Source organism: Mandrillus leucophaeus, unplaced genomic scaffold (genome assembly GCF_000951045.1).
Source record: "Mandrillus leucophaeus isolate KB7577 unplaced genomic scaffold, Mleu.le_1.0 Scaffold31, whole genome shotgun sequence".
Lineage (NCBI taxonomy): Eukaryota > Metazoa > Chordata > Mammalia > Primates > Cercopithecidae > Mandrillus > Mandrillus leucophaeus.
The window spans coordinates 6,761,919-6,788,908 of NW_012103254.1; the positions used below are offsets into that span (position 1 = coordinate 6,761,919).

The 26,990-nt window shown below is 33.5% G+C and overlaps 1 protein-coding gene across 3 annotated transcripts in view; it reads left to right on the forward strand.

Moving 5' to 3' along the window:
- CDH10 (cadherin 10, type 2 (T2-cadherin)) overlaps positions 1–26,097 on the forward strand; it is a 201,911-nt gene extending 175,814 nt beyond the window's left edge. For 2 of the 3 annotated variants that reach the window (XM_011987414.1, XM_011987413.1), the window contains 7 exons: positions 1,646–1,833; positions 3,342–3,595; positions 7,948–8,084; positions 14,592–14,713; positions 20,210–20,318; positions 21,312–21,563; positions 25,048–26,097. In XM_011987414.1, the coding sequence (XP_011842804.1) occupies positions 1,646–1,833; positions 3,342–3,595; positions 7,948–8,084; positions 14,592–14,713; positions 20,210–20,318; positions 21,312–21,563; positions 25,048–25,538 (1,553 nt within the window). In that variant the 3' untranslated portion in view covers positions 25,539–26,097. The remainder of the gene's footprint in view (positions 1–1,645; positions 1,834–3,341; positions 3,596–7,947; positions 8,085–14,591; positions 14,714–20,209; positions 20,319–21,311; positions 21,564–25,047) is intronic. The other variant, XM_011987415.1, reaches the window with a different exon arrangement.
- Positions 26,098–26,990: the final 893 nt, after the last annotated feature.

A 26,990-nucleotide genomic window follows, 5' to 3' on the forward strand; every position in this document is an offset into this window, starting at 1 on the left:
TATGGTGCCAGGTGCCTGTAGTCCCAGCTACTCGGGAGACTGAGGCATGAGAATCACTTGAACCTGGGAGGCAAGGGTTCAGTGAGCCAAGATCATGTCACAAAACTCCAGCACTCCATCCTGAGTGACAGAGTGAGACTCTATTTAAGAAAAAAAAAAAAAAAAGAAAGAAAGAAAAGAAAAAAAGAGAGAAAGAAAGAAGAAATAGTGATATAGGAAATTAAGTTTAGACTAGAAAACTTTGAAAAGCCCAGTTTGGTCCGTATCTTTCATGGAAGTGACTAAATGCAAAATGATATAGGAGAGATATATTCAGGCAAGACTGTGACAAGCTGAGAGGTCTGGAGTTTATTATGTATATTAAGGAGAATTACTTAAGGTTTATGAGCAAGAAGGTGCTATAATCAGAAGTGTACTTGAGGTCGATTAATCCATCAGAAATACGTAGTTTATGACCAGGTGTTGAAACATAAATCTCATTAGCAGTAGAGGTTGCTCATGCTGGAAGTACATCTAAGTACACCAAAAGCATAGATACATTTTTATTTTGCTCTGGAATGAAGGGGAGTTTGTCAGTATTTAGTGCTTTTACTCTGACACTGCGAAGGGCATCTTTATGTTTTTTCCGTAGACTGTCCTTTGTTCCTGCTGTCACAATTAGAAATAGGATTCCTACCCATAATGGCTGATTTCATTGAATTTTGTAATGTTCTGCCATGCAGTTGAAATAAGTATGAGTAGTAAATAACTAAATAAATATAGCATAGTCAAAACAACTAAATAGAAACATTCACTGTATATCCTGTGGTTTGTTGTGATTGTGTAAACACACATAAATACATATCTGCACTCAAAACAGACCTATGCAATGAAAAAATACATGCTTGGTTGGTGCAGTGGTTTGCATCTGTAATCCCAGCTACCCAGATATTAAAGTGGGAGGATAGCTTGAGCTCAGACCAGCCTGGGCAACATAGCAAGACACCCATCTCAAAATAAATAAATAAATAAATAAAGAGACAACATGCTAATACTTTTTAACTTTTATTTTAGGTTCAGGGATACATGTGCAGGATTGTTACATAGGTAAACTTGTTTCATAGGGGTTTGTTGCACAGATATATATTTCATAGCCCGGGTAATAGGCCTACTACCCAGTAGTTACTGTTTTTCTGTTCCTCTCCCTCCTCCCACCCTCCAGCCTCAAGTAGGCCCCAGTGTCTGTTGTTCCTCTCTTTGTGTCTGTGAGTTCTCATCATTTAGCTCCCACTTATGAGTAATAACATGTGGTATTTGATTTCCTGTTCCTGCATTCGTGTGTTAAGAATAATGGCCTCCACCTCTATCCATGTTCCTGCAAAAGATAGGAACTTGTCTCTCTTTATGAACATATTCATTTTTAAACCAGAATTTCTCTTACTGTTAGGACTTGTTTCTTACTATTCATAATATGCACAGATCAAAGCCCTCAAAGTTCCTAAACCTTAATGTTATCCATATTACATGTATTGATCATTTGTCAACATCTGATTTAGAGTTTAAGATCTATTATATTGCCTCATATACATTTTGCTATTGGCTATTCTATTGAGAAATCTCTCTCTCTCTCTCTCTCTCTCTCTCTCCTTTTCTTTATACTTTACAGACACTATTCATCTTCGAGTTCTTGAATCCTCCCCAGTTGGCACAGCCATTGGAAGTGTCAAAGCAACTGATGCTGACACTGGGAAAAATGCTGAAGTAGAATACCGAATTATTGATGGTGATGGTACTGATATGTTTGACATCGTGACTGAGAAGGACACACAGGAAGGCATCATAACTGTGAAACAGGTGCAAAGCATTCATATAAATAAGTATCTGTGTGTTTCAGGAGTAGGGATTGCATTATATCCTCTTCACTCATGAATTATCCACTAGGAAATACCACTCTAATGTTCCAAAAATGTGATTTATACTGTGTATACATAAGAAAGACAGAAAGCCAAAGAGCTCCTTGAAAATTTTGACCACGTGTTTTGGCTGATTGAGACATGAAACCTGAAATTTTAGAAAATATAAAAGGCAAGTTAATATATGTGTAATCATATTTCTAAGCCACATTAATAAAAGCACATCATAATCACGTTGTTTTATTTTAAAATGTTTAGTTAATACCTAATAATGGCAATATATCATCCCAGTTGGAGGTATAAAAAGTGTGATGCCATCTATCCAGCTGATGAAGCAATAATTAGAGTTACTAATAAAAGAGACAGCATGGATTGGAACATAATTTAATTGTTCACGTTTTCCCTTCTGCTGTATAAATGTAAGTTTTCTTCTAACATATGCTCAGTGATACAATCTAAAGGTAACCTGTTTTTTTATTGTAGCAACAGCACCATCATTATGAGAAAAAAATAAGGCCCATTAAACTTTAGGTCCTAATGAAATGCCATACATAGAGTAACTACATAGGCATTAGTTAATAATTAAACTATCCTGAGATACTTTTGCAAGGTACAAAGTACAAAACCAACTGTTATTAAATGAACAGTGACTATCAAATGGGAAAGCAGCTGTCTTGTCATTTTTCAGACCAGATAGCAACAGTAATACAAATAGAATCTGTTTCTTTTCGAAATAAAAATAGAAGGTTGAGGGAATCCGAACTAACAAAGTCTTTTATCTGGTAACAAAACATACATTTTAGAATAGGTGAGATATAAAATACTTGATTTTATAGTTCTGACAGTTAAACTATATGAATATTTAGGGTATTTTGTTTCATCATGTAACCTATTTACCAAATTACTATCAAAATATTTCTTATTACAGAAGGTTTTTCTTATCTTGAATATTTGATATAACTTGAAAGTTTTATATTAGTCTCCAAGATTTCATAATTCGTTTATAATATCATAAGCCCATTACATTGAATGGAAACATCACGGCATAAATGTGAAAAGGTAACTGCATGTATTTACTTAGAAAAATTGAGCAGTAGCTAACACCTCCACACATGCACATTCACACACAAACACATACAACATCCACCAGCCCATTTTTTATAATGTTACCACCTATGAGATAGGTTTCAATATCCATCCCAATTTTTCCAAGGTTTAAACTCTCAAGTTCCTATGTTCCAAAGTATTACTAATTGAATGCATAAAAAGTAAAAGTCGAATCCTAAATGAAACATGAAGATTGTATTATTTGTGTTTGTCTTTTTTAATTTATAATTAATGAACTATGTAAGAGAACTCAACCGCAACTTAAAAATCATATTGTACCTTAGTGGGAGCCTATCATCCAGTTTCCCTCACTCTAATTTGGTGATTTATTTTTTTATACAGCCGCTTGACTATGAGAGCCGAAGACTTTATACTCTGAAAGTCGAAGCAGAAAATACCCATGTGGATCCCCGTTTTTATTACCTAGGACCATTTAAAGATACTACCATAGTGAAAATCTCTATAGAAGATGTGGATGAACCTCCTGTTTTTAGTAGGTCCTCCTATCTGTTTGAAGTTCATGAAGATATTGAAGTTGGCACAATCATTGGTACTGTAATGGCAAGGGACCCAGATTCTATTTCCAGCCCTATTAGGTAAGTGTGCCTTTTAAAAATGAAAACAGCTGAGCTCGGTGGCCCACACCTGTAATCCCAGCACTTTAGGAGGCCGAGGTGGGTGGATCATGAAGTCAGGAGTTCGAGATCAGCCTGGCCGACATAGTGAAACCCCGTCTCTACTAAAGATACAAAAAATGAGCCAGTCATGGTGGCACACAGCTGGAATCCTGGCTACTTGGGAGGTTGAGGCAGGAGATCACTTGAACCTGGGATGCAGAGGTTGCATGAGCCGAGATTGTGCCCTTGCACTCCAGCCTAGGCAACAGGGCATGACTCTTTCTCAAAATAAATAAATAAATAAATAAATAAATAAATAAATAAGAAAACAAAGTATAGTTTAAAATGAGAAAAAAAGAAAAGAAGCGGAGATACATATAGAGATCATGAAATTCTATTTAAAACATTCATTGCAATAGAAGATACAAGAGTCCTTCCATAAGTTGTATACAAATATGTTGAGCACAGGCATTTCTAGTAAATTGCCTCTGAATGTTTTTGGGGCGTGGCATGCACAAGCTTCATGGTTTTCTTATTTTTATCATGCCCTTTACATTGAAATCTTACTTGTTACACCTGCATGTCTCCTTACGGTGTTCGTTGTTCTGAACCCTTGTACAGATCCAGGGTACTATGTCAACTCTGCATTTACAGTACAACCAAACCACTTTATTTGTGCTTTAAAGGTATTAAATAAAATGTAAGGTTGAATGAGGGAAGTTTTAACAGTTATAAAATAGGTTGGATGTGCTGGCTCACACCTGTACGCAGCACTTTGGGAAGCCATGTTGGACAGATTGCTTAAGCTCAGGGATTCGAAACCAGCCTGGGGAACATACTGAGACTCCGTCTCTATTAAAAAATTTAAAAATTAGCCGGGCATGGTGGTGCACACTTATAGTCCCATCTACTCAGGAGGTTAAGATGGGAGGATCACTTAAGCCCAGGAGGTCAAGGCTGCCATGAGCTGCATTCACACCACAGCTCTCCAGTGACAAAGCAATACCCTGTCTCCATGAAAAAAGAAAAAAGTAATTATGATACTGCAGTGTGGGTTATATTATGATGTTAGAAACTCCCCTAATACACAGCCATCAAAGTTGAGAGGATTCTGTTTTGTTTTATGTTTATTTATTTATTCTGCCAATTTTCAAAATATATGAGAACATTCTAGAAAGGTGAGTCTTTTTTGATTCTTGTTTTCTTTCTTATGACAGCTTAAAAACATATGAAATGTCATAAACTCCTGAAAATGAAAAAAAAATCACTGTTTTAATGACACTTGTTCTATTACTTTAAAGAAATACGTATATCGACATACACTATTCAGTATGAAAATGAACGCTTACTATAATCCATTAGTCCATCCTGTATTTTGGATTTCATTTGTTTTCTAAATCTCTGCGGGCTAATTTTGCTTGCCCATTTTCTATGTGAACCAGTCAAGTATGAGTTCAGATGGTTATTGTTCACTTTCTGAGTGCACGCTTATCTTTCTCCTACACATGCCACAGCGCATTCAGGAAACTTCTAATTTTATGTGCCACATGACTTGAACCAGTTAAAAATTCTATAGGGTCTGCCATATCTTCAAGTGAAATCATGTATTTTATGAATATCTATGTTACTTTTTATTTATATAATTTCACATAAATATGTTTTCTTATATTCACACACAGCATCACAGGTTACATATTGGCAGAAGAAACCTGTACATGCCACATGATGTTCCCATAAATGCCTCTTTCCCAGTTCATTTACCAACATCTAAATTGCTGCATTCCTTCTGTTTTTTTGTTTTTGTTTTTTTTTTTCCTTTGAAAGTTTTATATAACCAATACACAGGCCTAATTTTCTTCATTAAATACTTACCAAGCATTTTCTTGGCAGAGATTCTAAGGTTTAGCAAGCTGTCTTCTGTGTTTCAGATTTAAAATGGACGTTACAAAATAAAATATAATATTGTTAGTTAAATGTATATTAAGTGGCATACTTAAATTGTAATATCAAGATATTTCTCCACACAATGAAATAGAATTTAAATCCTCCTATAGACATATAATTATTATATGTCAAAATATACCTGTGGATATTTAAAATAAAATAAAATGGTTAATAAGGATGCAAATCTAAAGACTAGGAGGAAATAATCCTCTTATGAATATTATTATACATATATTCCTGTTATGTATATTATATTATGTATATGTATATTATAGTCCTCTTAGGTATAATATTATACATATTATAGTAAAAATAATAACTCCTTTGGTTATCAATGACAGAGGGTATGCCATTAAAGTTGCTGTACACTTTGACTTTATACTAATTTGATGTAGAAAATTTACTGAATATTCGTGGATATCATTCTTTGGTTAGAATATATATATTCAAAAAAATAGAATAGCCTTACTAATGCAATATGTCATTATGGGAAGGATCATACTTGACATGCTATAAATTGTGTCATATCTTGTGAATGTTAATACAGTATTCAAAGGGATTTTCTTAAAATGTGTGTTCTGGAAATTATTTTAGAAAGGAAAATGAAAGTTAACACACATAACTTTCCAATACAGAATTGCAAACTATATACTTTGAATCATATTTGTAAAAGAACTATGATCTCTGTGTATCTGCAAAATAATGTCACATAATGTTTGAAATTTTGTCATTACTTCTTCATTCTGAACTACAAGAAATAATTAAGAAAGAACACACATGAAGTGGATTTAGCAAAATCAGTGATGCATGACAGCAGAGGCTTTTATTGATCTATATATTTCAACTTTATGTCATATTTCTCCAGAAATAAGGAACTTTATTATTTGCCAAAATGCCAGATAATTAGGTCATTCTTTCTTTCATTTAACAAATATTTGTGGATCACCATATCAGATATTAACATGTTTCTTAAGGAGTTCTCAGTCTATTAGAAAAGAAGACTCACAATGAGAATCAAATATTATTCATTGAGTGCCTAATAGAGTTTGATGCTTGGTGTTTTCATGTTTTATTGTCTGTTTGAGATGTTATATGAAATGAATTCCTAATACAACGTGGTAAATGGAAAGATGTGGTACAGCTGCTTTATGAGTGAAGGGGGGATAAATAGCTTCTACTTTACATCATCATGAGGGGCTACAATGAAGAGGTGAAATTTATGTTAGATCTCTCAGTAATAAAATAATTATTCCAAGTGGAGAGACACAACGATTTTCTTAATATGTGAATGTTAGATATGTAGTTTGATAAAGATAATGAGATTTATTTAAACTACATCAACCAGAATGTTAAATCTAGTTTTAGGCTTTAAAATGACACACAGCACACCATGCTTGCTATCAAATTGCAGGATAGTTTGCTGATATTTTTTAAATGCATATAGACGTTATTTGATACAGATATATTAAAAACTCTTATCCCAAACTTTTCTTTTCTTTTTCTTTTTCTTTTTTTTTTTTTTTTGATGGAGTCTCGCTCTGTCACTCAGGCTGGAGTGCAGTGGCGTGCATTCTTGGCTCAGTGCAACCTCTGCCTCCCGGGTTCAAGCAACTCTCCTGCTTCAGCCTCCCGAGTAGCTGGGACTACAGGCGTGTGCCACCACACCCAGCTAATTTTTGTATTTTTATTAGAGATGGAATTTTACCATATTGGTCAGGCTGGTGTTGAACTCCTGACCTTGTAATCCACCTACCTGGGCCCCCAAAGTACTGGGATTATAGGCGTGAGCCCCCGTGCCCGGCCATCCAAACTTTTCTATTTTTTAAATATTTTGCATTAAAAGCAATATGTGTAATAATGATACAAATAGCTAGGAAATTGAAGCTGCATGAGTGTCATACCATGAAACTACTAAACACCATAAGGAGTTGATAGTCTATTACTTTGATGAAGCTAACATTGTCTTCAATTTTCTAAGAACACATAGCTTCTGGGAATAATCTTTTGCAATAAATCTTTGTATTATTCTTCAGTAGAACTTCCAATAACCAAATAATGTCAGTTGGCAATGTAACTGCCTGTAATTCCAACTGTTTTGTGACCAAATATATCAAAATCAGTTGAATGAATATGACAACAGACAATAATTTAAATAACACAAGCATTCAGGAGAATAGCATTTGAATGCAGAGCAAAGTACCAATTTATGCCTTGAGGAGAATGTATGTGTGCAACTATGAAAAGTCATTCAAACAATCTACATTCTGGGTCAGCACTGTGTTCTTTCCTGTAATTATCAGTGATTTGTGTGTCTTTGCATTTCACTGTTTTTTCCTGCAAGCTATTAATAATGCTACCCTGTATTTTTTCTTGCCCTCCATGTTCAGATTTTCCTTGGATCGCCATACTGACCTTGACAGAATCTTTAACATTCATTCAGGAAATGGATCTCTTTATACTTCAAAACCTCTTGACCGAGAACTATCTCAGTGGCATAATCTTACTGTTATTGCTGCTGAAATCAGTAAGATGAATTTTATCTATCTAACATATATCTAGATGTTTATGTTTATATATTTTAAGTATTTTAACATATTTTATAGGTTTTATTTTATATTAGAAATAATTCATTCTCATTGGACAGATGAATTGTAATTTTCTCAGCACTTACACTTTTTTTTTTTTTTTAATATTTCCTACATCGATACATAGAGGGATACCTATACGTATTGGTAGAAGATGCAAAAATTTTATTTCTGCCCTCTTGGAGTTTTTGGCTGAGCCTCAAAATAACATTGACATAAAACAGATTAACCGGCCGGGCACGGTGGCTCACGCCTGTCATCCCAGCACTTTGGGAGGCTGAAGCGGGCAGATCACGAGGTCAGGAGATCGAGACCATCCTGGCTAACACCGTGAAACCCCGTCTCTACTAAAAATACAAAAAAAAAAAAAAAAAAAAAAAAAATTAGCCGGGCGCCTGTAGTCCCAGCTACTCCGGAGACTGAGGTAGGAGAATGGTGTGAACCCGGGAGGCGGAGCTTGAGGTGAGCAGAGATCGCGCCACTGCACTCCATCCTGGGTGACAGAGCGAGACTCCCTCTCAAAAAAAGAAAAATACCAACCAAACAAACAAACAAAAAACAAATTAATAGGAGAAAAGTATTTAATATAAATTTTACGTGACACAGGAGCTCTCATAAAGAAATAAAGACCGAATGAAGTGGCAAAACTGTAATGTTTTTATACTAGGATGATAAAGAGAGGCAATTGTGAAAAAGTAATTAAATGTATATGCAGAGCATAAATAAAGATACAAATTACGTTAATAAAATCTGAATCTGTTTGTATGGAATTTTCTTGGCCTCACTTCCCATTTTTGATGATAAGAATGTTACTTTTCTTCTGGTATAGAGAGGACATCTTCTATATGGGGGTTTTATCTCCTGCTTTCAGGAAGAAAAGGGGAGGAGCAGAACACCCTTTTTACATCTGCTGTTTTTCGTGGTTTGTTTTGTTTTGTTTTGAGTACCTTTAACTCAAAATAATCTGTATGCCAAAATGGCATATTTTGCCACCTTTCCATATATGTAAATGTATATTTAATATTAACTAATAAAAATGAGCTTGAATTATAGACTAAAGATATTATGATTTGTGGAAAAATTAAAAGTATTAAATTTGTCACTCGCACACTAATAATTAGGATCTATGATAAATGCTGGGTATATATGATGCAATTTAATCTTATCAACAAACATGTAGGTAGATATTACAACTTCTCTTTTACAGATGAGGAATCCCAGGTATATATTGTTAATCAGAGTTCACATTAATCATAAATGTCAGGTGTCATTCTAAAAAAAAAAAAAAAGATTTTCTCTTAATATTTTTATTAACCTTTAACAGAGAAGATACTAAGGCTCTGGGAACTTTAGTAACTGGTCCAAAGTTATAATGTCAGAGTTAGCACAACTGAGATTTGAAACCATGTCATTTCTAGATTCATTACTTAATTCCACAGCTAATTTACAAAATTGTATTCACTAAAACCTGACAGATTCAAGCCACATTTGCCTCTAAAAGTGAAAGTTCTTGCCCATACTAGGACAATTCATGGGGCCCATTGTAAAATGAAAATGGCAGGTGCTTGTTAAAAGTAAATTAAGAAATGTAAGATGCAGCATTAAAACAAGTGTGAGTCTCTTCTAAGGGTAAGGCCCTGTGGAACTGCTTGGATCACATGCCCATGAAGCCAGCCCTACCAGCACATGTACATGCAAACCTGTTCAGATTTTCTAATTCCCATGTTGTGATGTACGTGGTGTAGAGCAACTCTTGAACTGTTTTTAAAATAAGCACTAATTAGGGATGGAATCGTTTTTAAAAATTAAGCCCATAAATTTTAGATCTGTAATACTAAGCTGAATCCACAAACACGTATCAACTTCAAGTTATTTATATGAAGTAACTGCTACAGGCTTTGGAAGGCAAAGCATTGGATGAGGCCGAATCACCAAGTGTCCCAGAGCAATTGAATTAGGCTAGACAGATCATCAGCAATGAACTCAAAGCTTCAGGACAAAGCAATAGATTTAGTGTCTTGCTTACATCTATCCCTGAAATACAGATTAATCTCAAATGGTCCATTTTTTTTCCATTGTGAGATATAAATATCTGTTTATATCCCCTTGTTCTCTCCATATAATTGCTATATATGACATATAAAAGCTAAATACTCTGTGAATTTAGCTTTTGATTTTAAGGCTAACTAAATACTTCCAAGTTTTTCTTTTAAAGAAAGTTTTTATTTCTATATCTGTATCCACATCCCCATAGTTAGATGTACCTAACATGATACAATCTGGTCATGTCAGAATCATGATTGTGCTCTCTGCTTGATTCAATATCCTTATTCAAGCCTAGTGAACAAGGAACTGCATTTTCCCTTTCAGATATTTTGTGAGATTTAACTTCTAAAGCTAGTTGAAGTAATTACAATGCTGTAAAAAGCTAAGCCAATTACTTCTTTTTTTAAAGGACTGAATCTTTTTTTTTTGTCCTCAAATAAAATCAATCTGTAGAACAACTGCCAAAAATGCATACCTGCCAAACCACAAAATCAGGATCCCATTATTCTGTTCTGGGCATTAAATGCAATGAGGATGAGAGCGAAACAACGTGTAAGGATTTTTTTCTACTAGATTTTAAACACTGGCTTTACAGTCAGTGTGTCATACATCACACCCTGAACAGGACAGAATGGTGTTCAAATGTACTTCTTACCAATACGTTTTTGGCTTGACTTCTAATCATTTAAGTCTACATTCCATACAAATATATCACATCGTATGGCAGGTACCACTCCAGGTAATTATGTAGTGCATCATATCATGGAATAACTCCTCTTTTTCCTCTTCAAAAATATTTTAAAATGTCATGCGGAGAATAAAACATCTAAAATTAAGGTCACAATCAATGACTTAATAATAAACTTGGGATTTTAGGGCATATTTGTTAGAGAAACCAAAGAACTCCTCTCACTACATGTGAAAATTTGACTATAATCATTGCAGTACATTCTGAGGACAATAGAACTAAGTTTATGACTAAAGAACTCCATTATCTACACCATAGTTCTTATTCATAGAAATTCTTACCCAAAGCAGGTAAAACAGTTATATTTTTCGAATGCCTGTGATTTCTAGATAATTATTTAAACTTTCTCCATCTGGAGGCATGAAAAGGCCTGTGGATGCATAGTCATGGCTTCACCATAGGACATACATTTTAAGATCCTTTATTGCTGATCCATTCTTGCTACAGTAGTGTTTCCCTGAAGAACTTTGAGAGAAACTCAGGTGGTAAATATATGCCAACTGCTATTCAGTTTGATTCTTCCTTGGAACACTTTATACTTTTATTTATACATAAGCGACAATGTCTGCCAGCAAAAAAAGATTAGTGTAAGCACTGTTTTTTGAATAGGTGGCTCCAGGCTCGATGCTTTACAAAGCACATTCATCCCTGTGGATTTCGATTTTGATTTTAAGAGCCTTGAGTTATTTGTAAAGATCCTGGAGAATCTCTATATTGTGTTTGGGAAGTGGCTGACGACGCAATTTTTTAGATATGAAACTTTTGTCTCTCCTGGCTCCTGTGGCATCGTTAGAAAGTGAATTGTTAGCAACAAGAGTTCTTTATATGTCAAGACTTTATATTGAAAGGAAATATTTTGCTACTCACTTTATAATTAGGTTAAAGAGCACATTCCAGAAAATATGGAAGAAGCATACCTTCCCACTTTTCTCCATAGCAACAAGTAGATAGCAAAAGGTCCATTTGTAGAGAACACCATGGCTCTGGGTATTAGCAAATGGTCTGGCATAGAGGAAGCGTAAAATAATGAGACAGCATTTTTCTCCTTTTTTTTTTTTTCTCCTCTCTCCACTTCTTCCCAAATGCACACCTCTTCAGACTCACATGGATGGTAGGAAGGCTAATTAATGTGTTTTTATTAGGTAGATACTTTATGTGGAAAAAGTACAAGTTTTTAAGTAACATGAGAAAACGAAGAAGATATAATAATGATAATAAAGATGATGGTAATGATTATAGTCAATGCATATTGAGTCCTGATCATTAAACTGATACTTTGATAAGAAACTTTCATGCACTAACTCCAATTTTCTTTTCTTTTTCTTTTTTTTTTTTTTTTGAGACGGAATCTCACTCTGTCGCCCAGGCTGGAGTGCAGTGACGCAATCTCGGCTCATTGCAAGTTCCGCCTCCCGGGTTCACGCCATTCTCCTGCCTCAGCCTCCCAAGTAGCTGGGACTACAGGGACCCGCCACCATGCCCGGCTAATTTTTTATGTTTTTATTAGAGGCGGGGTTTCACCGTGATAGCCCGGATGACCTTGTGATCCGCCCGCCTTGGCCTCCCAAAGTGCTGGGATTACAGGCGTGAGCCCCCGCGCCCGGCCGCATTAACTCCTAATTTTACAAGTAACTCTGTGAGATTAGAGGTTCTACTTTGATTTATGCTGAGTAAACCAGGACATTGAATACGTGGAGTAAATTGGCCAAAGTAATGTAACAAATGAGTGGTGAACTTGTGAATCAAAGCAGCAGCTATGTTAGACTCCACGGTCTGAACTCTGAACCTCCTGGTACACTAACAAGTGGATAATATGCAACAATATATTAGCAAATATGAAGTTAGAACCTGACAACTGAATACATGTGAGTTCAGTAGACTGGAGTAAGACTTAAATAAATAGTGAATAAAGGATGCATTTTAAATTTTCTCTGCAAAGAGGGATAAATACACTTCAATTCTGTCTGCCTTTCTTTATTCTCTCTCAACCTTGTAAATACATCCCTGCTAAGTAGTGTGTTCTTATATATCATTTTTTAAAGTGTTAATTTTAATATTGGAGTAACATTCAATTATATGGACAGAACAAGGGGATATAAATTATTTTTAGTAGTAATATACTTCCTGTTTGTATGTGACAGTATATTTTACCTTTTTATCTGAAAATTATTTAGATTACCTTAAGACGTCAAATCAATTTTACAGGGCTAAATGATATCCACAGCTGATGTTGGTTGAGACCATTTAATAAGGTTGCCGCTGTCCCCTAGCTATTCTGCTATTGTTTTGTTTTGTTTTCTGCTAATTATAGTCTTTATTGCATTATATTGCTCTTCAGCTTCACTTTTCCAAAATTTACACAGAAGTTTAACTGTATCCAAAGACTGAGATATTGACATCATAAAACCTGATGAATATAAACTGAATTTAAAATGTAAACACATTCTCAGCTAGCATAAGTGACTAGAAAAATCTGTAATAGAAAAAAATGCAATTATAACCAATACAGGGTTGTTACTCAAAGCTAAGCTAAATAAAGAGGCATTTATATTTTTATTAATTTACATATCAAAACAAGTTTGAAAATGCATCTTTTTTTTTTTTTTTTTTGAGATGGAGTCTCATTCTGTTGCCCTTGCTGGAATGCAGTGGCACAATCTCGGCTCACTGCAACTTCTGCCTCCTGGGCTCAAGTGATCCCCCTGCCTCAGCCTCCCAAGTAGCTGAGATTACAGGCTCTTGTCACAACACGTGGCTTTTTTTTGTATATTTTTTTTTTTTAATAGAGATAGGGTTTCACCATGGTGGCCAGGCTGGTCTTGAACTCCTGACCTCAAGTGATGCACCTGTCTCAGCCTCCCAAAATGCTGGGATTACAGCCGTGAGCTATCGTGACCAGCCAGAAATGCATCTTTTTATGTGAGAACTTTGATGCTGTTGATTTCAGCATTTGTTGCAAAAGGTATGATTAGTATGCTATGTCTTACTACTGAGCTAATTTGTGACAATAGATTGTAATGCAAAATTGAGCTAGATTGTGGAGATGGTACCAGCAATAACTATATTAATAAAATATTTGAATCTTCATATTTCATCATAAATTTTTCAAGTAGTTTGTAAAGTAAGTACCCATATAATAAAATTTTCAAACAGAAATTTGAGAGCAGTGTTGAAATACACTTTGGTGATAAAACTAGTCACAAACGTAGGTTTTATGACAGTTACCACTTACGAGCAAATGACCTTGGATAAATTACCAATTTATTTAAAACTATTTCTTCATCCAAAAAAATACAGGTAAAAATTAAATGGTACTATGAAGTATAACAAGGATTTAATAAATAAGTGTTCTTATTTTATGTATTTGGACAATAAGGACACAAATATAGTGTGAACTCAATTATACTGGCTTGTACTTTTAACATGATTTCCAAAATAATAATAGTACCCTTGTGCCCAATGATAACTGAATCCATGACTACTTAATTAGGCTCTGCAGTAATTTTCTTTATTGCATTTGCTCATTATGTTAGTAGAATGATTGCAATGTTTATTTGTATGTGAGCACTTCATATCCACAAGATGCCTATATAAATTAACTTTGATGCAAAAATTTGTCTTCCTAAACAATATTTTTCTTCCCCTTTTCTAGACAATCCCAAAGAGACAACACGCGTCGCTGTTTTTGTGAGAATTTTGGATGTTAATGACAATGCCCCACAGTTTGCTGTGTTCTATGACACTTTTGTATGTGAAAATGCCAGACCAGGGCAGGTAAGCACCTACAGGATTAAAACTATGGAAAGATTTTAACTGTGTGCGAAATATTTTGTTTTCAAAATCCTGAGAGGAAAGAATACACAGAGATGGAGACATTCGTATACAGTCCCGATAGCATTTTTAAAAACCGTAACTGATGTTTTTAAAGGTGAAAGTGTTTTTAAAAGCCGTATACCAGGTTTCATATTTCCTTTGTAAAATTCTAATGCTGAAATAAAATTTTATTGTTGCCACAAAAGTCGAAATATAAGAAGGAATAACTACTTTCAAAACTTTCAAAAACAAAGACAAGCAAACCCCTAAGACCCCCTGCTGCGTCATTAGGTAAATACTGATACCTGCTAGACAGATGAGAGATGAATGCTGTGGAAAACCAGAGACAAATGTACGGGAGCAGCAGAATATTTAGTCACTATTCTGATGTGTGCAGATATGGTTTTGCATCGGGGCAGCAGAATTTGCTCCTTAGACTTACACATTGCATGTCATCATTACAGCAACGTATGAAGTGCTTAATGACTTGATTTTAGTACTTTAAAACATTTTTTCTGTGTCAGCTTTGTTTATAATTCTGTAAGTCTTTTCCTCAGTGGACTCGTTTTGTTGATTGAAAAGCTCCAGTGTATATGGCTGAAAGAGAATGCTCTTAATTGGTTTGAGTGCTATCTTCACAGAAGGAAGCTGCGTGGTGTAAATAATAATTGGGAATCAAATGTGTTTTATTAAAAAAAGGAACCATCATGAAATTGTATTATGTTTTGACATTATTTGATGCTCTTTATAAACATCAATGTCATTGTTACATTTTTATGCAAATTATATTGTGGAATAATTCAAATTCTTTCTTTTGAAGATTCTAACAAGAATTCAATAGCCTGTCTGTTGTCTGAATATGGCAAAATTGCTGCAATTTGATTCATATTTTTTTTTACTTGAAAATGTTATGGAAATGTTTAATTTGGAATATTTAAATGACTTAGCTGCTTCCCACTTACTACTTAATGAAACAGTGCACGCCCCGAAAATACCATTCCAAATCATCCTCTGCTTGGCAGGCTCAGCATGATATGAGCTGAAGTCTTTTCTCTAAGAGATAAATTAGCCACTTTGCTACTGCTGCATACATTGCTCCCTCTATGGTTATTCTATTTGATTTTCAAAAGATATCTTTTCAGAGCATTCAAGTCATTATAAATACTGATTTACAAATGTATTCAAAATATACAAAATGGAAAGGATGTTTGTTTATTTTCCTTCTGCCGATTTTCTTTTTAACTATAACTGGCTCACAACGTCTCCATACCTTTTGGACATTTAAAAAACAGCTGGCATATTGAAGGAAAATAATCAAATAAAAGATGATTTCAATAAAAAGGGAATTAGCCTGTCTTGACCCACCTGATAGGAAGAGGATGATTAATATTTTTTTGTCGAATTGGCTGCCTGTGCAATAGCCTCCCATACAGGCAAATTCTAATAACACCAGTTTGTTAGATGTCACTTTGGTCTCACAGGCTGAAAAATGCCTTGGTTAAACTAAACTGTGATGTATTAAGGAATGAAATTCCAGGTTATGACATCCTAGCAGGCAAAATCAAAGTGGTAATTTGATAAAATTCTTGTTCAGAGCCTTTTTAAAATTAATTTGTTAGCTCTGACTCCCCTTCTCCTAGGGAAGCAGAAGAATGTCAGGGTTTCAAGGTGTGCTTTAGTTTCTTATGGTGTATCTCAGTCCACCCAACACTCCTCTGAATTAACTGCTCCTTAAGAGTAGCACTTAAGAGTGACACCGACATGGAAAATAATCCATTCATTTGGTTGTGGACAAAATAAGGTGACAAATAAAACTAATGACCATTCCCTGCTCTTGCCTATTTTCTGATCTAAGGGTAGAATTTCTCCTTGGAAATGTTGCAACTTTTAACTAATGTAATATTAGTAGTCCCCTCCTGCGCCTGAACTAGGCGACTTGACCCTTCACCTTTTCCATCTCCCAGAGAGTCAGAGGACCTCAGCAAAAGAGAGGATAGAGGGCTGGCTCTTTTTGTTTTTCATTCTATCTTGTCTCACTCATGCCTACTCCTGGAGTCAATAAAATATATTTTAAGTAAATAAAATACATTTGAATAATTTTAATCTTCATGGAAAGAATTTAATATCACAGATTTCCCAAGATGTCCCTCTAGGGAGAGATGCTGCTTTCATTTCCCTTCAATAGTATCTACGTGACTTATCAAACCACATGCCAACTAACAACACATATCAAACCAAATGGCAACTAAGCCTTTAAGAAACCAAAAATATCCCATTACATATTATCCATAGAAAAAGCTAAAACATATTAAAACGTAACCAGTTTTCTAACTTTAAATATCTTAAAACCCATTCATTGTTCCAGACAACATAATAATATGATCGTTGAAGCATTCCTCAAGTTGATTTAAGATTATCTTAGAACAGCCCAGTGAAAACAGAAATCAACTCTATGCTTATTACTTCCCTAACAACTGAAAAGGGTACAACGGTGCTTTTTTTTTTTTTTTTTTTTTTTTTTTTGAGAAGGAACCTGTCTGTTGCCAGACTGGGGTGCAGTGAGTGGCATGATCTCAGCTCACTGCAACCTCCACCTCCTGGATTCGGTTCAAGCGATTCTCCTGACTCAGCCTCCCAAGTAGCTGGTACTACAGGCACATGCCACCATGCCTGCCTGATTTTTTTTGTATTTTAGTAGAGACAGGGTTTCACCATGTTGGCCAGGATGGTCTCGATCTCCTGACCTTGTGATCCGCCCACCTTGGCCTCCCAAAGTGCTGAGATTACAGGCGTGAGCCACGGCACCCAGTCAAAAGGGTGCATTTTACCAGCACAAAGAAAATGTTCTCAACAACAGAAACTCCAAGGCTTCCCACAGAAAATGCTAAAACATATTAAAACTTAACCAGTTTTCTAACTTTAAATATTTAAAACCCATTCATTGTTCCAGACATTAAATATCTTAAAACCCATTCATTGTTCCAGACACCATAATAATATGATCACTGAAACATTCCTCAAGTTGATTTAAGATTATTTTAGAATAGTCCAGTGAAAATAGAAATCAATTATATTGTTGCTAAGGAGATAAAATGTAAATGACTTATCTGTGTACTTTTCTTCATATGCTCAAAATAAATACTGGAAATCACTAGTTTCTGTTTGTTTGTTTCTTAATTGTGGAAAACTCTTTTATTGGAAATGGATCAAATGAGTTTGTCTCCAGGACAAAAAAAGACAGTGGATGCTTACAGAGAGAGCCAGGGAAAATAATTTTACCTCCTTGTTGCCAAGTTCTGATATCTCTTACCAGTCTTTGTGGCACATTTACCAAAACAAAAGCATTGTGATTTTTAATATACGGTTGACGATTGAGAGGTAAATTCAGGATATGAAGAAGTTGAACACTAGAAGTAATGTCTTAAAGAGAAAAAAAAAAAACTTTTATCTTGTAAAGGATATAAGTGCCTGCATCTGCAACAGCGATGTCTTAAGGTCATAAAAATATATTGTAATGTAATATAGATTCTGTAACATATGATTTTGTTTGTATCATCTCTACGAGTTTGACTTACCCCTTTTGTAATATTCAATGAAAATGTATAAATTAACTACTGATCTTTAAATCAATAGTGCTATAATATTTGATTAAAATAGCACATTTTAATTAAAGATTTTAATGTTAATTTTTAAAGTTTCTGATAGATATAGGTAAAGATGTCGCCATTTGTTTTTGAACTGCATTATTTTGATCCATAAAAATAAATTGAAATTATACTTTGTAAGTTTATTTTGAGGGAAAATATACGGTTGGAAATGTATATTTATTTTGAGACATTTGAGTTTCCATTTTCAAAGGCCATTAGCCCTATTTTTACATTTCCATCACTTTTTGTGTCTGTATGTGAATGTTAAAATATTAATCTTAATGACTAAGGATTTGTAGTAGTCTACTGTCTTTTTTGATGTTATTCCATTTATGTCATTTTTTCCTCTTCAATATATTCTTATAAATCATTATTTGAAAACGAAATCCTTAAGATAACAAATCAGTCAAGAAATGTTTTTTCACGGAATTGACACATCTTAAGTAGTATTAGTTAACAATATTTTGACTTTATTAATTTTAATAGATTTATATTCTTGCTTTTTTATAATTCTCGCTTATATTTAATTTTAAGTTACAATTAAAATTTAGTCAAATAATTATGTTGCTATGATTTTAAAATGTACTTTTGAAATAATTCAAAGTTTTAAATGATGTTTTTCTTGCTGCTTATTTCTAGGCAATAAATATAAGTCTTTATGTCCAATTATATTTCTTGTATCCTATTGAAATAAATGGTTAGGGTTGTAATTAAACAGGCTACTACCACAAATACATCACATTTTCATTGCTCTAAGACATTTTAAAAGAAAAGTAATCTAATACAGATAGTTGTAATAATTTCTTTATTTCTTGTAATTTTTTACATAATATTTTTAACTTGAAATCACTTGTTAAACCAACAAAACATCAGCAACAAATATTTTAACCCAACATCCACATAACATTGAGTTAATGCAGTAGAAAGTGTATTCCTTTTGGTTAAGCATTAATTTGACTATACAGGCATCAGTGTACATACTTAACAACTTTTGAGGCTGTCTTCAAAATTAAAATATGTAAAACATATAAGAATTGTATTATAAATATAAATTAAAGAACAAAAGGAATACAGATGCAAAAAAACCCCACATATTACATATACATATACATCTTACATTCATATTTTTATATTAATCATATATGTCCAAAGCAGTGATCTGATTATGTATTGGAGCTAAATTGTCTACTTTGCTACCATATAGCTTCTTATGTTTTCTCTTACCGTAAAATCAATCAGAGTTTACCCTTTTCAAATAATCCCCACGTAATATACATATGTTGAATTTTTAAAATACAATTTTATTGAAAATGTAACTTAATTGAACTCGGACTGTCAAAGTTTCTAATAATGTTTCAGACTCTGTTAAAAAGTTACGTATAACATTACCTATAAAATCTCTACATTCCTCGATCATTTTTCATTTTATTTTTGGGGAGAAACAAAGCATATCACAATAATTTACTAAATTTTTCTGACATTAGAAAAATTCTTCCAGATCAATGTGTAAATGCGTATAAAATAATCTCATTTTAAGTGCTATATCTAAATTAACAAAACCCCAAATAATATATTTTTGTTTACCATCTTGAAGTAAAGGGTATGATCCAAAAGAGAGAGAGATGAGAGAGGGAGAGATTATTAAAATCAAAGTAATAATAAAAAGATAGTTTAACTCAAGGATACATTCACAAGAAATAAAAGTCAATTATTTTGAACAACTTTAGACAAAATGAAGATCTTAAAAAAGTGCAGATTATACCCATGGATAAGACATATATTGATGAGATATATTTTTCTTTTTCTGCAGCTAATACAGACTATAAGTGCAGTAGACAAAGATGACCCTTTAGGTGGACAGAAATTTTTTTTCAGTTTAGCTGCTGTCAATCCAAACTTCACAGTACAGGATAATGAAGGTAAGTTTTAGAACTTGTTCACTATGACCTTTGATGATATTAACAGGAAATGTCCCTAATGTAATCATTGCAATATATATGCCATGTCAATTTATTGATCTGAGTTATACAATTTTGTTTTAATCAAGTATTTAATGACATATTTAGTAAACCCTTATTTGGCAATGTGTACTCTCTTCAATTTTAAAATACTAAAATATGTGAAAGAGGTCTCTTTATGGATGTTAAGGAAATGATTGAGTCTTGATAAGTTTAGAAAGGCTGGAAATAATTCTTACAACAATAATATAGGACACATAGGGTAGAGAAATGAATGATTCAGTAAGACTCTTAAGCAGACTTCAGTGAGATTTATCAGCAGCAGATTCACCAAAGCCAAATATGCATAAAGGAGTGAAAAGAATGAGAAGTAGCCTGTGAGGTGATTCAGTACAAAGGCATTGTTACAAAGGTACTGTTGCAATGGCAAGATGTATGCCTCTTGAAGGTTAAAAAACCTCCTTCTTCTATTTTGTTATTGATTTAAAACATGCAACAATGTGTGAAATTTACCTAATCCATTATCTTCATGAATATTGGATTGATGTGTGTTCTGTATGTGTGTAAGCACACATGCACAGATGCACATAAATTTAAAAAACACACATTTAGTATGGTTTTTCTCTTGGTATGCAAAATAGGTTTTTTGAAAAGAGAAAGCAATTGTTATCATCTATGTAATCTTCATAAATGATTCACTTATAAAAATTTACCACTTTGAAAACAGTACTGAGGAATTATGTGAAAACCTAATAAACAATTCATAGTATATTTTTCAAAGTAATCATTTGTCTTATCTATATATTAATTGCAATGTACTTATTTTTTAGGAAAATGTATATCAATTTTATTTTTTACATAAATACATTTTTATTTATATGTTAAACCTTGGTTATCACATTGGGGAAAATGTACTATCTCAAACCAATTGTAATATTTTAAAATTTATTTTAGATAATACTGCCAGAATCTTAACCAGAAAAAATGGATTCAATAGACATGAAATCAGTACCTATCTCTTGCCTGTGGTGATATCAGACAATGATTACCCAATTCAGAGCAGCACAGGCACATTGACCATTCGAGTGTGTGCTTGTGACAGCCAAGGCAACATGCAATCCTGCAGTGCCGAAGCCCTGCTCCTCCCTGCCGGCCTCAGCACCGGGGCCTTGATCGCCATCCTCCTCTGCATCATCATTCTACTGGGTAAGAAACCTTAAAACAATGGGAACATTTTCTAGGCTCTTTAGTATGTTTTTGAAGAAGAATCGTTGCTATTAAAATCCCTTTCCCAAAACCAATCCCACATTTTAAGACAGACATAAATTAACTATGTGATATGCTTTATATTAAAATATTTTATTTGATCAGAATATATAAGAATATATAAAGAATTTTTGTTGTAGTCATAGTAATAGCGGAACTTTACCTCGTGGGGCCTAGAATTCATTGTAATGCAAATCAAAATATTTAGAGAAAACAACAACTGTCTTTCACACAATGCAGTAAACAAAGGAAAAGGCAAGAAGAATGAATGCAGAATGGCTTGTGTAGGAGCTTGGAAATTTGAGAGACAAAATTCTTGCTAGCCGTGCTGAATGTTCTGATGGAATTAAGAGATCTTTAGAACCTAAGTCCAGTGAACAAATGAAAGGAGACACATCAGTGGCCAGGACCCCAATTATTTTATTGCTGGCCCATTATTTTCTTCCTGAGTGGTATGGTAACAGAGTCTGGGGCAATGGTTCTTCTGGAACATCTTCTATACAGGAATCAAGTAAGAGTTGGAAGAGATGGAAGATAAATAGTAGGGTCTCAAGCCATAACTCTGGAAGGTAGACGTTAATCAATCTCAATAAGACTAAAAACAACAAAGACAAAGGTTAAGTTGATAACATTTGTTAGAATAGCAATTCAAAAACTTGATATAGAAGCAATTCCCATCAGCATTCCTGTATTCAATAATTGCTAACTTTTCACACATACAAAATAAAGTAAAACTTTAGCATTTGTCTTAAATATTAAAATAATGTAGATAATAATAAATTGTAGCAATATTTTTATGATTATAAAAAAAGAGCATGTTTTTGTATGAAGTTAAGGCCTGCAACAACAAGAAATGGATTAAAAATATTTCCACGTTCTTTATTTGACTTGATTACGTCTACTTCATTCTATAGAAGTTTCCATTTTTCTGCTTTTATCATAGCATTTATGTACTTTCACTCTGTGTTTAAATACCAGAAAGGTAAATTACTTATGACAGATAAATCATTGAATGGATGATTTGAACAATTCTAGATTAGATTTTTATGTGGTTCAGGAAATGAGAACATGCAAACTAAAAAATACACATTTTATCATTTGTTACTATAAAATGAAATCCAGAACAAAACTTTTCTCTGTACCACAAAAAATATATGCCTCATTTTATTTCATAGAGTGAGAATTTGGTATAATTCTATTTTTATAATTTGACTTACCATTAATACAACAAACATTGAGGAAAAGTTAATAAATGTACCTTACAATAGTTGAATCCCCAATAGCAAATATGAGTAATATAAATATTTATTTGGGGGATTTATACTTTAAATCATATAGAAAACTTGTTCTATTAAAATATGCAATTAAAATGAAAGTCTCTAGTACGAATAATATTAATGGTGGTAAGTTTTTAGTATGTGTTTACTGTGTTTCAGACTCTGTCACTGGCACTTTGCCATGACAACCTTTTTCACTTGACAAAAAAATATCTGGCATGTGTGGTGTTATTTTCATTTTATGCATAATGAAACTGAAAATTCAAAATAGTCAGAATAATTTCCAAGGTCACATAATTTCTGAGTGTTTGAGCTAGGGTACCTTGCTATTAGTGTATGCAGAGATCCCGTGAAATCTGTATTTCCACTTTTATTATGGCTGGATGGAGGCCTCACTATCTTACATATTCACTAAAATCGTATTAAAATAGATTTTTACCTGATTTACTTTTCCCCCAAACAATGATAGTTCATTTTATAATCAGGAGCAGACTGCTTAACTGCTTTTGAATTAAGTTTAAGTATTCTCTCTAGTTTTGTTAGTTTAAACAGATTTTTATATTTCTATTACCCTAATCAAAAGACATTCAAGAAAAAGGGAAATGAACTTGAACTTGGAGCAAATCGTAATCAGTTGTCATTATTCTCAACATTAGAAGGCTTTTGCTGAGCAAGGTCGTTTGGTTGATGATAAATAATCTGAGATTTAAAATCTTTACACATTTTCATGTGCATAAATATTTGAATTTAGGCAAAATAAAATGGCATATTTTCTTAAAAGCTTGAAGAATACACTTTTTTAAAAGCTCTGCGTATTTGCTTTTTAATTACTTGACCAAGAACACTTATCAATGGCTAAAACTTTCTTTTTCATGGTATTAAAAATGTTTATTGTTTGCCTTCTCACATAGGTTAAAGACAGACTAGTCTGTGCTTTCGATGTTAAAACAGAAAACATAACTTAATACCCCTTCATATAATAATATAATTAATTACATACTCTTTAAATGTGTGTTCAAAGAAGGTAAATACTTGTATCAATATTTCTTTGGATATATATGGATATATATTTATATATATTATATATATATATCTCCAGTAAGAATCTTCCCATCCTTATCTAACTGAGTTCACACTTTTTCCCTTGAATCCTTTTAAAGGTTGAGGATCAAAATGTTTGGAAATAATGAGTAAGGGTGAGAAACTCTACTGCAATCAGAAGAATTTGATACTAACTTTCTCTTATCATTTATGCTATTTCCACTGTTATGATTATGAATATTGTCTCTCATTGAAGTGGGAAAATGTCCTTTTTGAGCAGTACACTTTTCTATTGTGAATCTAGCCAAGATTCATAATTTTGGGGGGGAGCTAATCCAGTGTTGTAATTTGAGAATTTTACTCTTTGTAAATTGAGAAATTTACTCTTTGCCATCTTGTAACCTAACAATGTTTTTGGGGGGGGTCTCATGCAAGGTATATATTTTCATGGAAACCTTAGAAATTTCTAAATCCATCTAACTCTAAATAATCTTTTTTTTTTTCAATAATTACAGGATTCTTTTAATAAAGTAACAAAAAATATGTAAGTTCATCAGCAAAGCTATGTAACAGAAGTCAGTACTCAATATCTTGTGAAGGATGTTGCTTTTTGCTATTATGTAAAGGCTTTGAAAAAAGTAAGCATCAGGTTGTCCTTGTAAATTGTCTTCCTTGAAGCTGAATTCAATTGGTGTAGATTTATACACACAAATTTTATATAGCATCTTACGTTCCTTATTTAATGCAAAATATAAATATTATCTGTACAATGAGGAACCTTTTTAAATGGTTCCTAGAAAAATAAAGTGTAAGTCACTATATTTAAGGAATATTTTACGTTGCTTTAAAAATAAGTCACTATATTTAAGGAATATTTTACGTTGCTTTAAAAATAAATTAGAAACACTGATCTTAAACACCACCCACCCTTGCTAAACCCTTCAGCATCTCGCCTGACACCTCCCCCAAACTGTGGGAAGTATAAAATTAATCTGAAAGTCTAACCTGTTATAGAAAGCCTGGGTAACTTAAACTCCTTTATAGTATTTCCACTCGTTACAGTGTTTTGAACGGAGGTCTAATGCATCTTCTTGTCTTTTTTCAAGTTATAGTAGTACTGTTTGCAGCTCTGAAAAGACAGCGGAAAAAAGAGCCTCTGATCTTGTCAAAAGAAGATATCAGAGACAACATTGTGAGCTATAACGATGAGGGTGGTGGAGAGGAGGACACCCAGGCCTTTGATATCGGCACCCTGAGGAATCCTGCAGCCATTGAGGAAAAAAAGCTCCGGCGAGATATTATTCCGGAAACGTTGTTTATTCCTCGGAGGACTCCTACAGCTCCAGATAACACGGACGTCCGGGATTTCATTAATGAAAGGCTAAAAGAGCACGACCTTGACCCCACCGCACCCCCATACGACTCACTTGCAACCTATGCCTATGAAGGAAATGATTCCATTGCTGAATCTCTGAGTTCATTAGAATCAGGTACTACTGAAGGAGACCAAAACTACGATTACCTCCGAGAATGGGGCCCTCGGTTTAATAAGCTAGCAGAAATGTATGGTGGCGGGGAAAGTGACAAAGACTCTTAACGTAGGATATATGTTCTGTTCAAACAAGAGAAAGTAACTATACCCATGCTGTCTCCACTTCACAATATTTGATATTCAGGAGGTTTTTCCTGCCAGTCAGCACAATTTTTTTTTCCCATTTACTTCTTAATTTGTTCATTAATTACATTAATTCTTTCCTGTAGGATGTCTCATGGAATATATACAACATTTTATTTAATCACTTCCAAGAGCCAAAGCTATGGAAATACAGTGTTGTCCATCTTAGTAAATAAAAGATAATTTCAGAAACATGAACAGGATAGTTCTCCCTTAAGCAACCTCACAAACAAGCCGCTTCTGTTAGATACATGTCCTGCCCTTGCAAATGAAGCTTTTAAAAAGGTGAAGAAAAATTTTAAGGTATATCCTGTTCTGTACATTAAATTAAAAAAAATGTACATGTGGTGTTAGTAGGTGTGATATGCAACCTGGTATACAGACATTTGTGCAATTTCATTTCATCAAATTCTATCTGCTAATGTTTTATATTTATATTTTTGTATTTATTTTTAAAAAAATAAACCAGTTTTTACAACTACTTTGTCTGTAGCTTCTTTTTTCTCCCTAGGATGGAAGACTTTCTCCCTGAACTAAATATCTTGATACACAATTACCTTACATACAGGTAAGGACACAATGTCATTATCATTAGTATTGAAAGTGCTAACCAAATTAATATGATTTAGGTAAGAATTACTTTTCCAACGAGTTTTGATACGCTGTGGTATGTGGAAAACTCTTCATATACAAAGTAATAGTCATTTATAAAACACATAAAAATTTGCCATTTAAACAACTTAAAACATGACCATCCTTATGCTAAATATCCCAAGACACCAGCAATGCAGTAATTTCATTTTGTTTATATTCACTAAAATCATACCTGAAAAAATAAAACATTTTCTCATTTTTTATGGCATTCATGCCATTAAAGTTTATAGAGAATAATAGTTCAGACAGATTTCAGACTAAAATAATCCTTTAATGGAAAATATACTTACCTCCTATGGTGACTTTAAAAATGCCTACTAATGACAGTAATAATGCAGAATATTCCATTAAGACATAGCTTTACAATTATATCAAGATTTTAAAAGCCATGATGCATCTGTTTGTAACAAAGCCTGCTTTTCTGTTAATGATTCCATAGAAAGCAAGAAAATAAAAATAAAAAAAATTAAAACACTGGCAGCTAATTTTCCAGAGTTCCTAAGGATCATGAAAGTTAGATGACACTAACTGATTCCTTATTTCTCAACCTCCACAACATGATTTATTTATAAAAGGAGCACTTTGTTGGACATAGACTAGGAAACCACATTCTCTGCTGCTTGGTATATTGTAAATAATACCAAAGATCTGTGTGCTCTCTGCTTAGTGAAAATGCTGTGCTTTTGGATTGAATCAAGGTGTAATACGGACGTGTCCTTA